Below are 13,648 nucleotides of genomic sequence, written 5' to 3'. Positions count from 1 at the left end.
TGAGGAGCCACGCCGTGAGGTGCATGCGATCGATGCTCGAATGCACCACCGTACCGTGCTGTTGAGACAGCAAGTTGGACAGCAGCGGTAGTCGTCATGGCTGAGCGACCGACATTCTCGACAATTGCGTCAGCCAAGTCTGTCGGGGCCAAAAGGGTGCTATGAAAATCACTGTCGTGCCCTCCATTGCTATCTTCTCCAGAGCCCTTGGAATAAGAGGAAGAGAAGAAAAAGCGTAGAGTAATTGGTGACGATTCCAGTCGAGTAGGAAAGCATCTCCCAAGGAGTTCATGCTGATGCCCACCCGTGAACAGTAACGATGGCACTTTTTGTTGTGGCGAGAGGCAAAGAGGTCTATATTCGGGAACCCCCAGAGATGGAAAAGATCGCAAAGAACTTTGTTGTGTAACTCCCACTCGTACTGGGGAAGGAAGTGCCTGCTGAGGGCATCGGCAATGACATTGCCTTTGCCGGGAAGGTATGATGTGGTAAGGGTTATACCGTGCCGAATTGCCCTGTTCCACAGTCATATAGCCTCCGCACAAAGAGAGCGTGAGCGTGCACCGCCTTGCCTGTTGATATAGTACACTGTGCATATACGGTCATGAGAATGTGAACCGTAAGACCTTGGATCATGTGAAGGAAGTGCCTGCAGGCATTGAATACAGCTCACAACTCGAGGAAATTTATGTGCTGTAGGGATTCCTGGGGCTTCCAGAGACCTTGAACTCGATGTTCTTGCAGATGGGCACCCCAGCCAATCAAGGAAGCATCCGTTGTGATCTGTACTGAGGGCTTTTGCCCATGGAAGGGAACCCCTGCTAGAAGATTTTTGGGGCTGTCCCACCATGTTAGTGAAGTCCTGATGTGCTTGGGAATAGACACTGTTTTGTTCGTGCTGCGTACACCCGGTGTGTAAGCAGTGAAAAGCCAGTGCTGGAGACTGCGCCGGTGGAGTCTTGCATGGGACACCACATATGTGGTGGCGGCCATATGCCCGAACAGCTGCAGGTAGGTAAGTATGCAGGATCTGGTAGCAATTGACACAGTTTGAAGCAAATCCTGAATCAACTCGAATCTTGCTGTGGGTAAGTATAACCTTGCGCTCTGTGCATCGAGCCTCGCGCCGATAAATTCCAGGTCATGACTCGGCATCAGGGACGACTTGTCGAAGTTGATTATGAGACCCAAAGCGTTGAATACCGTTGTGGTAGTGGCAACTGCTTGGGCAGCTTCATCGAAGGTAGGGGCCTTTAACAGGCAGTCATCGAGATACGGGAAAATCGTGATAGAGATGTTGAAGGAAAGCAGCCACCACTGCTAGGGTCCTGGAGAACACCCGCAGAGCTGCTGAGAGGCCGAAGGGTAACACGCGATACTGGTAAAGTTCTGTGCCCACTACAAAACGAAGGAAGTGCCTGTGAGCCGGATGGATCGTTATATGGAAATAAGCATCCTTCAAGTCGAGGGACGCAAACCAATCCCCTTTGTCGAGAGCAGGGATGATAGAGGTCAACATAACCATCTTGAATTTCTGTTTCCGCAAGTGACGGTTGAGTCGACGCAGGTCCAGGATAGGTCTCCAACCCCCTGACTTCTTCTGGGTGAGGAAGTACCGAGAGTAAAACCCTCTCTCCCGGAACTGAGCAGGTACCCTCTCCACTGCTCCTATTGTCAGTAGACGAGAAACCTCTTGCTGTAGAAGAGTCTCGTGAAAGGGGTCCCTGAAAAGGGACGGGGAGGGTGGGGAAGGGGTGGGGATTGAGATGAAAAGAATGGCATATCCTGCAGCGACTATGTCGTTGACCCAACGGCTGGTGGAAATCAAAGACCAACGGTGTTGATAAGGTTTCAACTGATGATGGAATAAAGCTTGCGGATTGTGTGGAGCCTGTGTCAAAGGGGTAATGTGCAGTCCCTCGACCGACACGTCAAACTTGCTGCCGTCCCTGCTGGTGGCCAAGCATCTTGTTAGATTGTTGTCTCCATTTCTGTTGGCGCTGTCTTGGCTTTTGCTGCTCGTATGGTTTGGCACGGAATGACGCATAAGAGAAAGGTCTTTGCTTGTTATAGGGCATAAATCTCTTACGCGTATACGGAGGTGTATACATCCCCAGCGTTCAACGTCGTACGGGAGTCTTTGCCTGGGTAGAACACCTGATCCGTGGATTGAGCAAAGAGCGACTGATGATCAAAAGGAAAGTCCTCTACCTTATTTAGCAAATCTTTTGGGCAGCAGCTTGATGCAACCAGGACGCACGACGCATGACTACAGCAGGCGCTGTGGCTTGAGCTGCTGCATCTGCAGTGTCTAGAGCGATCTGCAATGCTGTTCGGGCTGTTGTATAGCCCTCCTGTATTACCGCCTTCAGAATTTGACATTTTGAGTCCGGCAGATGTTCTAAAAGAGGAATTAATTTTGAGTAATTATCGAAATCCTGATTCGCCAGGGGTGCCACGTAATTGCACACTCTCAAAACTGAAGTGGCAGAGGAATACACCTTTCTGCCCAAAATGTCTAGGCGTTTGGCCTCCTTGTCATTTATGATATTTTTAGTTTGTGCTGTCTTGGACCGTTGTTGTGCGGCGTCCACGACAAGGGAATTAAGCAGAGGGTGAGTAAACAAGAACTCCATGCCCTTCTGGTTTATAAAGTATTTCTTGTCAGATCGCTTGTTGGTCGGCAAGGAAGTAGCTGGAGTCTGCCAGATGTCATCGGCAATTTCCAAAATGGTGTCGTCAAAGGGGAGTGCCAACTTCGATTTTTGCGACTGTTGCATGTTCTTAAGTAACGGATGACGTTTTTGTTGAACATCCATAGTCTGAATACTCTGAGACTGAGCAACCTTCTTAAAAAGTTCTTGACACTGATTAAGGTCTTCTGTTGGAGATAGATCCCCGCGGAAAACTGTGTCATCTGGTGATGAAGATGAGTGGTTAGCAGGAGAATCAGGACTCTGAAGTTCCCAAGTTGGAGTGTGGTTGTCCTGCTGTCCCTCATGGGTCTGGATTGAAGCCATGTCCTCTACAGGGGTTGGTGATGCTGCCAGAGGGTAGGGTTGCAATGGTACAAGACGTGGAGACACTGGTCCACTGGAGCGCGGAGACCATGAGCGCTGGTACCTTCGACGGAGAGTAATAACGATCATCACAGTAATGGTCATAGTACCTACTATGACGGTATGACCCCAGTGAATATCTCGGAGAATAGCGCCTTGGTGTTCCATACTGACGTGAATATCGTGAAGGTCTTGAAGACCGTGGTGAAACAGACCTCATGGAGTAGCGGGAGGGAGATCTAGAATAATGTGCTCGATAACACTGTGGTGAATGACGAGGCGATCTGTAATGATGGTCCCTGGTCAGGCGATGAGCACGGTCATGGCTGTCTGCATAGAACGAAGCGGGTGACAAAGGTGGAGGAGAAAACACAGTGCGGTCTGGGGTAAGAGATGGTGTCCGAACCCCTCCCGACTTGCGTTGTATGGCACCGAGCAATTCAGAGGAGAGGACGTTGCCGTCTGCAATGGGCTAGCAGGCAGTGAAGCAACCTGCATAGCCTGGCCACAGTTTGAATGAAGAGCCAGTGCCACTGGCTCAGCGGATTGTGGGGCTGAGGGAGGTAATGCCAGTACCGAGGGCTGCAAGTTGACGGTGCCCTCCTGCGGTACCGAGACCAGTGCCGGGGCGTCCGACACAGAAAGGAGCAGAGATAAAGCCGCTGGCACTGCTGCTGTGGGTGCTGGCACAGCTGCGCTCGTTCACGTATGCGCTGAGAAACCCGGTGCCGGGGCAGCCATTGCTGGCTTCGAACCAACCGTTAGAGCCGTTGTCGGTGCCGACTCAGCCCTGGACCCCTTTGCAGAAGCCCGTATCGGATCCTTAGTGCGGGCTAGGGTAGGGGCAGAAGAGCTACGGCTCTTGCCCATTTTCTCCGTGGAATGCCTTGGCAGAACGCCAGAGGTTCCCAGTCTGTCACCCACACTAAACCCTCACAAAGGGTTTAACGGCTCTGTGGGGAGTCTCTGTAGGAAGAGTCTCATGTGTCCCTGAAGCAGCAGAGAGTGGCTCAGGTATGTCGGAGGTCTGGAGGGCTTTATTGAACAACAGAACCCTCAGCCTCAGCTCCCGGTCGTGCCTGGCACACGCAGTCAATTTCGTGCAATGAACGCACTTGAGAGGGACATGTCCATCCCCGAGACATTTAATGCACCGCAAGTGCCTGTCTGATGCCGGCATGGCATCCTGGCACTGGGTGCACCTTTTAAAACCGGGTGATCCCAACATAATTGTTCATTTAGATTTGGTGAACAATTCATGGAAAAAAGTTTTTTTTGTTTTGTTTTTTAACAAACAGAACTATACTACTAAGCACAATTACTCTAACACAAACTAAGAACAAGTAACTATCTAACACTAATCTCCCTTTCTCCTAACAGGAGGGGGAGCGTATGTAAAGTCCGTCTGCAGCCGCAGACAGTTGAAGGAAACTGACAAGCCGGCCTGCGCTCAGCTGGAATGGCGCGAGACAGAAGGAGCGCATGTGCGGGCCAGCAGGGCTACTGCTAAGAAAGATTCTCCGTTTGCGGCGCCGGGATGAGCCCCGCACCTCGAGTGAAGTACCCTCGGAGACACTACTCGACGAAGAATAACTGCTTCATCGGGTAGCAAACATGAGTTGTCATTAGGTGAACGCGCAGGGACTTGTACGTCAGTCTGCTCATCTTCCTTCTCAGAATCGATCACGGTAGGGAATGTGTGGTGGGGCAAGGATGTTCAGTGCGAGTAACATGTGGAGTGATGTTTATCACAGTGATAGTAGTAATGGCTAGATGCAGTCAGAGAGGAGTGTTGTGGAGAGAAAACACTCCTATAATCTTCTCTAAATCCCATGCGCTCTGACAGCCCGACAGAGCTCAATAATCTTGGTGAGTCATATGGAGGGAGGGAGGACTGTCACTCTCTGTCCCTACACAGTGCCAGTGGGATGTAAGGGAGTTCAGGCAGTGGTGATTGGCAGTCATGCAACACGTCCTCGTCGGATGCTGAGACTCTGGATAGGGGGAGCATTGTGTCAGGTGTTGGCTCTCTGAGAGCCGGCACTAGTGGTTTGCAATGTGTGAGCTTAGGCGTCTGTGCCGAACTCTTAGTCAGCACCAGGTCACATGCTAGTGCCGGTGCTGGGGATTGCCTTTGAGGTCTCTCTGGTGCTGATGAGCGAATCATGCAGCAATGGAGGCGGTGCTGGAGGGAAGTCTCAGTGCCACTGTACCCACAGATGCCGCGTTCATCTCCCTTGCAACCCTCAGAGATGGGACAGACAAGAGGGACCTTGCAGGGAAGGTTCTCTTCCTTGGGCACTTTTGCAGTGGAGAAGCAGCCCTTTTCTCATTAGCCTCCCTGGGAGGTCGGGATGGTTCGGCTCCTCTGAGGGCTGCATAGCCTTTTCAAATAGAATCATGCAGGGCTGAAGCTCTCTGTCCTTTCTGGCTCTCGCGGTAAGACTGAGACTATGCTCACATTTTTGTGTAAATGAGCCTTGCCCAAGCAGCATATGCATGGGATACCCTTGTGCCTCACATTTCTTAAACCCTGGCAAGCCCCCCCCCTTTTTTCTAAACAGAGCAATAAACGTATGTAGTTAGAAAACAATACTAGACCTAATAAAACTACTAAATTTGAAGAAAAATAATCTGAGAAAAAACACCAGAGGCAAGAGAGGAGCTCCATCCATGACTGAGGGCAGTAAGCAAAGAACTGAAGGGGGAGCAGCATGCACACGTGAGGCCCACGCGCAGCTCGGCTGATAGCTGCACTGAAAAGCTCCAATCTGTGGCTCCAAGAATGACCCGTCACCTACAATGGAGTGACCAAGGGGACACCACTCGAAGAAAAACTATTTCACTAAGAGGGTGGTGAAGCCTTGTTTCTTTAGAAGGTGATAGGATCTCCATTCTTAGAGGTTTTTAAGGTCAGGCTTGACAAAACGCTGGCTGGGATGATTTAGTTGGAGTTGGTCCTTCTTTGAGCAGAGGGTTGGACTTGATTACCACCTGAGGTCTCTTCCAACCCTAACCTTCTATGATTCTGTGAAGTTGCAGTGGGGTTACAGGGATCTCAAAAATACTAATACTCAGGTACATACTAGTTTCCTGTAAATGCATAGTTTATATACAAAGTGACTTCCTGTTCACCTACCCCATATGATGCATGGGACCCTTGCACAGAGTGATCTCTGCAAAGTAAAATCATGAATTATGGTATTTAACAGGGAGAAGTGGCTGAGCCCCTTGCAGTTACACTACATGTGTCACTCTGCCGTTTGGACTGCTACAGCTGAGCCAGATATAAGCTAGGTCTACTGATTTGGATATCTTATAGTGCCTGTTCCAGTGATCTTCTAGTGTAGCATTAAAATCCAGAACAAAAGGGTTTTTTCAGTCCATTCCTTTGTACTGAGTCACACTCCTCGTCCATGCAGGACTCATTAACTACTGGTAGCGTCACTATTTGTACAAAGCCAAGGACAGCAAGACAAAAGAACTGATTCTCCCATTGCTTACACTAGTATTTCATGGGTGTAACACCACTATCTTTTGGGCAGTTACTCTTGATTTACACTGGGTGAAAGAAGAGAACAGGGTTCAGCAGGTACTCACAAGTTGTCTCAAAAGCCCAGAGCTGCAGCAACCACTGCTTTTAGTGCATTTTTACCCAGTACAGGCTCACTAAAATGGGTGAGCCCAGGGAAAAGAGAGAACAAATGAGGAGTAATCTCTGGAGGGAAGAACCATTTTCATGTAAGCAAAAACTGAGAAGTGTCAGGCCAGCAGGGATGATCGAATAAAAATCCTGCCCTCCAAAGACCAACTGTGAAAAGAAGGGAGGAAGGAATACAGCTACAAGGAAGATTAGCAATAATCTATTATTATGGAAATAAAAGCCACCAATTGTAGTAGCCATCCCAACTCAACTCTATGTTCCCTTCCCTGATGCTTCCCTTCAGCTGCTAACTTCCACGTCCATGCCTGTGCAGCCACCCATCTCTAGCATGTCCAGCTCTCAGCCACTATTGCCAGCATGCTCCCACAGTAACCCCCCTTGCCCTGTGGAGGGATCACAGCTCACAGGTGCTCCCTCTCCCGAAGGATCCTCTCCATCTCCAGCTGCTGCTCTTCCTTCTCCCCTTGAGCCAAATCTTCCTTCAGTTGTAGCTCAGTATTGCTTCGGCGCAAACGCCAAGCCTCCTCCTCGGATGCCTTCAGCTGTTGCTGTAGCTCTTCCCTGGACTTCTCCAGGTTCACACGGTCACTGAAAAAGGCAGGACCCAGTCAGCAGGACAAGGAGAATCTGGTATAAGCAGATCCCATCCACAACAGTTAGGATGGAACTAGATGTGCTTGCTGCACGTGAAAACTCTTTTCCTCTCCTGGCAACTGAGGTGTGGGGGAAAGGGTCTGGAGAGGCCGTAGCTCTCACTCAGTGGGAAGCAGTGCTCAACAGAGGGCTTCTGTGCAATCTGGGGATGCAGGATCCACCTGGGGAGCTTAGTTAAGGGGTGGCAGAGGTTGCACTGGACACACACTGTACTTGGGCAGCTCCAATTCCCTCAGGCACCAAGAGCAAGGGGTCATGGCTATAAGCATGAATTGCCAGTAACGGGGAAAGACTAACCTGACAAGCAAAGACAGACACACTATGGGGCTGGAGAGTGTGAGGCTACACCCTATATTCTTCACATTGATATTATTATGATAGGATTATGTAATCAATATGTTTTATGCAAGATATTGAAAAGATTATGATTTTCTGAACAGGATTATCCTATTTATATGCATGTATCATTTTGATATGAAGTTAGGAATATTGACTATGTATTACAAATGAATGCCCACTAAACAAGGCACTCGGTCTAGTCAGCTGGGAAGGGCCCATTCAAGGCAATGAGCCATTAGAGAGAACAACAAGGCTTAGAAGAAGCTTATCTTTCTGAAGCTTTGGAGCCTTCCTGAGAACACTACAAACTAGGAATGTTAAAAAGCGGTTACAGTAAACTTCCAATAATCCGGCACCTTTAGGACCCAGGGGGTGCAGGATTATCAGGTTTGCCGGACTATCGGAAGGGGGAGCTATAAGGGGTCTGGGGTGGGAGGGGATGCCACTCCAAACCCCTCATAGCCCCCCCCTTCCGATAGTCCGGCTCTGCCCCAAGCGTCCCTGATTCAGCAGAGCAGTTGGAGTGCTGCCGGGTTGGTCCCGCAGCGCCACTCCTCGGCGCTACTGGACCAACCCAGCTGTACTCAAGTCAGCCGCTGCTGAAACTGATCAGGGGCTGATTCCAAGAAGCCGGGGCAGAGCACCTCTGCCTCAGGCTTCCTGGAGTCCGCTGGTCAGTTTCAGCAGGGGCTGAATCAGAGACAGCTGGGGTGCTGCCGAGTTGGGTCCCGCAGCCCCGAGGGGCAGCGCTACAGGACCAAACCGGCAGCACCCCAGCTGCTCTGCCCCCGGCTTCCCCGATTCAGCCGCTGGTCAGTTTTAGCAGCGGCTGAATCTGGGAAGCTAGGGGCAGAGCAGCTCCAATGGTCTGGCTGCCCAGAGCACTTCCGGGTTCCTGATAGTGCCGGACCATCAGGAGTGCCGGACCAACAGATGCCGGACCATCGGAATTTTACTGTAATTAAGTAACCATGTAACTGCTGAAAATCTCAGCAGTTAGAGTTACATGCTGTGAGCTCTGCAGTATAAAGCTTATATTGCAGAGCCTGCAGTGAAGCCAGCCCCTCCTCTGCCCCCAAGAGTGAAGCCAGCAGCTAGGCAGGCCAAGAACTGGCTCTCGGCCCCATACCCAGGGCGCCGGCTACACTACAAGCTCTCCAGTATAAGATTTAGACTTCAGAGCCTGCAACGCAGGGCAGCAGCCAGCTACCTAGGAGCCGGATGCTATCCCAGTACTACCTCCAATACAGAAGCAGCAACACAAGGTGGCTGCTGGCTCCGCAGGAGCAGGGCTGGGAGTCCATGTGTTACCATTACAGTAACCAATAAACTCATGCTTATCCATGTTCCGTTTAAATGGTAATACTACTACAAAACAGCCTTTGAATAATGGCTGCTGTGACACTTACAGGGACATGTGACCAGGTAACATGGTGCTGGACTTAATCTTGGGGTAGCAGTGGTTCACCATTGACTGATGTGGGAACCAAGCTTTGAGACTAAGCATTCCCAACACATGCAAAAAATATAAGGCCAGGGACTGACATCAACTTTGTTCTTCACAGATTCCCTATCCAAGCCAACTCTTGGAAATACCTGGGGGGGAGGGAGGGGGAAAGACTGCACTGGGAGAAGTACTGAATCCAGGCTAAAGTGATATCTAATCTGTGAATGCAAAACCCTATCAATTCCAAGTTGTAAGCAAGTGCAGTTTGCCCCTTAATAATCTCATAGACTCATAGACTTTAAGGTCAGAAGGGACCATTTATGATCATCTAGTCTGACCCCCTACACAGTGCAGGCCACAAAATCTCACCCACCCCTCCTAGAATAATCCTCTCACCTATATCTCAGATATTGAAGCCTTCAAATACTTTGAAGGCCCCAAGATGCAGATAATCCTCCAGCTGTGATCTGTGCCCCATGCTACAGAGGAAGGCGAAAAACCTCCAAGACCTCTGCCAATCTACCCTGGAGGAAAATTCCTTCCCGACCCCAAATATGGCGATCAGCTAACCCCTGAGTATGTGGGCAAGACTCATCAGCCAGACACCCAGAAAGTTCTCTACAGTAACTCCTATCATCCCTCCATTGACCTATTTCCCGCTGATAATGAATGGTCAATTAGTTACCAAGATCATGTTATCTCATCAAACCATCCCCTTCATAAACCCATCTAGTTTAATCTTGAAACCAGATAGATCTTTTGCCCCCACTACTTCCCTTGGAAGGCCGTTCCAGAACCTCACTCCTCTAATGGTTAGAAACCTTCATCTAATCTCAAGTCTAAACTTCCTACTAGCCAGCTTATATCCATTTGTTCTTGTGTCCACATTGGTATTAAGCTTAAATAATTCCTCTCCCTCCCTGGTATTTATCCCTCTAATATATTTAAAGAGTGCAATCATGTCCCCCCTCAGCCTTCTTTTGGTTAAGGTAAACAAGCCAAGCTCCTTGAGCCTCCTTTCATAAGACAGGTTTTCCATTCCTCGGGTCATCCTAGTGACCCTTCTTTGTACCTGTTCCAGTTTGAAGTCATCCTTCTTAAACATGGGAGACCAGAACTGAACACAGTATTCCAAATGGGGTCTCACCAATGCCTTGTATAATGGCACTAACACCTCCTTATCCCTACTGGAAATACCTCGCCTAATACATCCCAAGATCGTATTAGCCTTTTCCACAGCCATGTCACAATGGCGGCTCATAGTCATTCTATAATCAACCAGGACTCCGAGGTCCTTCTCCTCCTCTGTTACTTCCAACTGAAGTGTCCCCAGCTTATAACTAAAATTCTTGTTATTAATCCCTAAATGCATAACCTTACACTTCTCACTATTAAATTTCATCCTATTGCTATCACTCCAATTTACAAGATCATCCAGATCTTCCTGTATGATATCCCGATCCTTTTCTGAATTGGCAATACCTCCCAACTTTGTGTCATCCGCAAATTTTATCAGGACACTTCCACTTTTGGTGCCAAGGTCAGCGATACAAAGATTAAATAAAATTGGCCCCAAAACTGATCCCTGAGGAACACCTCTAGTAACCTTCCTCCAACCTGACAGTTCACCTTTCAATATGACCCGCTGTAGTCTCCCCTTTAACCAGCTGCTTATCCACCCTCTCAACTTTCATATTAATCCCTATCTTTTCCAATTTAACCAATAATTCCCCATGTGGTACTATATTGGAATAAATTGCCAAGGGAGGTGGTGGAATCTTCCTCTCTGGAGATATTTAAGAACAGGTTAGATAGACATCTGTCAGGGATGGTGTAGGTGGAGCTTGGTCCTGCCTTGAGGGCGGGGGGCTGGACTCGATGACCTCTTGAGGTCCCTTCCAGTCCTATTATTCTATGATTCTATGATTCTATATCAAATGCCTTACTAAAGTCAAGGTAGATTAGATCCACTGCATTTCCTTTATCTAAAAAATCCGTTACTTTCTCAAAAAAGGAGATCAGGTTGGTTTGGCACGATCTACCTTTTGTAAAACCATGTTGTAATTTGTCCCAATTGCCATTAGCCTCAATGTCTCTAACTACTTTCTCCTTCAAAATTTTTTCCAGGATCTTACATACTACAGATGTCAAACTAACAGGCCTATAGTTACCCGGGTCACTTTTTTTCCCTTTCTTAAAAATAGGAACTATATTAGCAATTCTCCAGTCAAATGGTACAACCCCTGAGTTTAGAGATTTATTAAAAAATTTTGCTAATGGACTTGCAAGTTCATGTGCCAGTTCCTTTAATATTCTTGGATGAAGATTATCTGGGCCCCCCGATTTACTCCCATTAAGCTGTTCAAGTCTGGCTTTTACCTCAGATATGGTAATATCTACCTCCATATCTTTAGTCCCATTTGTTATGTTTCCATTATCCCTAAGTTCTTCATTAGCCTCATTAAAGACTGAAGCAAAGTATGTGTTTAAATATTGGGCCATTCCTAGATTATCCTTAACCTCCACTCCATCCTTAGTAATTAGCGGTCCTACTTCTTTTTTTGTTTTGTTTAATCTGTAGTATGCAGCATTACTTTGGATATGAACAGCAGATCTTTGCCCCATATATCTATTTAGTATATTAAGCTTAGTTTGCCTTTTTTGCTTGGTAATCTGCTTTGACCTGTTCACTATCCCTTATCAATAACTTAAGATCTATCTTTTGTAGTTATAAACTTGTTTTTGTTTTATCTAAATCCACTGTATGGGAATCACAACATAGGGGGAGAATGTTGCTGCATATTCTTCTCCACATTAAGGGAAGGAGTGAATTTCATGATCCTGCAGCGTACAGTTCCCAGTGCAGCAGAAGTTTAATTTTGGGTTTAAGACTCCAGAGAGGTTGTTTGCCTTAGGAACTGGGAAGTGCCTAGCTGAAGCTTTCCTTTGCAGAAGCTGGATAAAGAACCTGCCTCCATGTGCTGCCACTGGTTATGTCCCTATCTGGATGTATGCTGGTGAAGGGGCAGGTTAGAGAGAGCTTTGCAACTTGTCACAGCAGTACAGTGTTAAAAGAAACCCCCAGGCTGGTGGATCTGGAGGGCTCAGAAGTACCCCAGTGCCAAGTGGCACCTGGGCTGAGCCTGTCACAGAAAGTTCTTAGCCCAAATACTGTTATTGACATCCCAAAGCAGCTAACAGATTTCCTTTAGGATGTGGAAGGATAGAAGGCTGACCTGCTGAGAGTTTCCACCAGGGACTGGAGGTGCTGCGTCTGGCTGTTGAGTGTCTTCTCGTTCTCTTCCAGATTCTGAAACCTCTGCCTCAGCATCTTGCTTTCTTCTTCCTGCTGTCTTTGCTGATGTAGCAGAGAATGGACAGAGTCCTGGCTGGCTGAAAGTTGCTCCTTTAGGGCCTGCCAGGGGAAGAGGTGGAATGAGTATGTGAGCAGGAAGGGACTAAGAGGATAGGACCAGGTGGACCAGCTGGGAGGTGGTCAACAATTATGCGTGAGGGCAACAGCCGCTGAAGAGTACAAGGAGATAGTTCAAACACAATCAGCTAGGAGAGTCAGGAGAGAAACAGATCACATGAGGGCAAAAGTTGACATCCAGTGTGGGAGGAAGAATTACAGAAGGAGCATGGGCAAAGAAAAGGCAGTCTCAGTGCAGAGCAGTGTTTCTTAAACTGTGTTCCGCAGCACACTGGTGTGCCGTGAGGCAGTCGGAGGTGTGCCGCGGAGAACAGAATTCAAAATGGCCACCCTTAAAGGGACAGGCAACCTTTTATTTCCTCAATAACTTTTCCCCGACCCTTCCCCCCCTCCCCAACCTTATTTTTTTTCCTCTCAACAAAAAATCCTTGGTGTTCCCCATTAAAAAAAATGTTTGGTGTTCTCAGTCTTAAAAAGTTTAAGAAACACTGATGTAGAGTGAAGAATGGCTAGAAAACAGGAATTAGTGGGGGGAGAAATGCTGAATGAGGCATAGGCAGACAGAGTAGGCTGGCAGTGCTACTAGTGTCAAGAGAGTTTTGCACCAGATCCCTCTCACCTGTACTGCCTGGCACCTCCTGGACAATGCTTCATGCACCAGAACGACAGCCCTTTCCATGTCATCGGAGCTCAGCAATAAGGAGAGGTTGCTGGATTCAGGATGCTGGGACCTCTCAGTCCATGAAATGCTGACTGCATTGTCAGTATCATTTAACACTGCCTGAAACCCAAGAGCAAGCTGTTACTTCTTCCCTCCTGAAACTCTCTCATATTCACCCAGTTCTCCCTCCTCCTCCACACCAACCTTTAGTCAGAAGGTATAGGCCAAATGACTTAAGACAACAGGGAAGATTGGCTCTGGTGGCCATGACCTCCTGTATTTCAGATATGAATGATTGCAGAATAAGTGATAAAGCAGGGACAGGAATGGATGTTATGTTTGTACTCCCTACACTGTGGGCCGTCTGGGGGCTTGCTTTACCCAGTGCTCA

General features: G+C 48.2%; 1 protein-coding gene across 11 annotated transcripts in view; it reads right to left on the bottom strand.

Moving 5' to 3' along the window:
* The window catches only part of CEP250 (centrosomal protein 250), a 188,415-nt gene that overhangs the window by 138,473 nt on the left and 36,294 nt on the right, over positions 1-13,648 (bottom strand). For 10 of the 11 annotated variants that reach the window (XM_075901435.2, XM_075901442.2, XM_075901440.2 and 7 more), the window contains 3 exons: positions 13,216-13,377; positions 12,400-12,578; positions 7,129-7,311 (listed from right to left, as the gene is read on the bottom strand). In XM_075901435.2, the coding sequence (XP_075757550.2) occupies positions 7,129-7,311; positions 12,400-12,578; positions 13,216-13,377 (524 nt within the window). Of the gene's footprint in view, positions 1-7,128; positions 7,312-12,399; positions 12,579-13,215; positions 13,378-13,648 lie in introns of those variants that run through there. The other variant, XM_075901447.2, reaches the window with a different exon arrangement.

Source organism: Pelodiscus sinensis, chromosome 17, assembly GCF_052426305.1.
Source record: "Pelodiscus sinensis isolate ZL-2025 chromosome 17, ASM5242630v1, whole genome shotgun sequence".
In the NCBI taxonomy this organism is placed as follows: Eukaryota; Metazoa; Chordata; order Testudines; family Trionychidae; genus Pelodiscus; species Pelodiscus sinensis.
The sequence above is the reverse complement of the archived record's forward strand: the minus strand, read 5'-3'. Positions and strand labels throughout refer to the sequence as shown.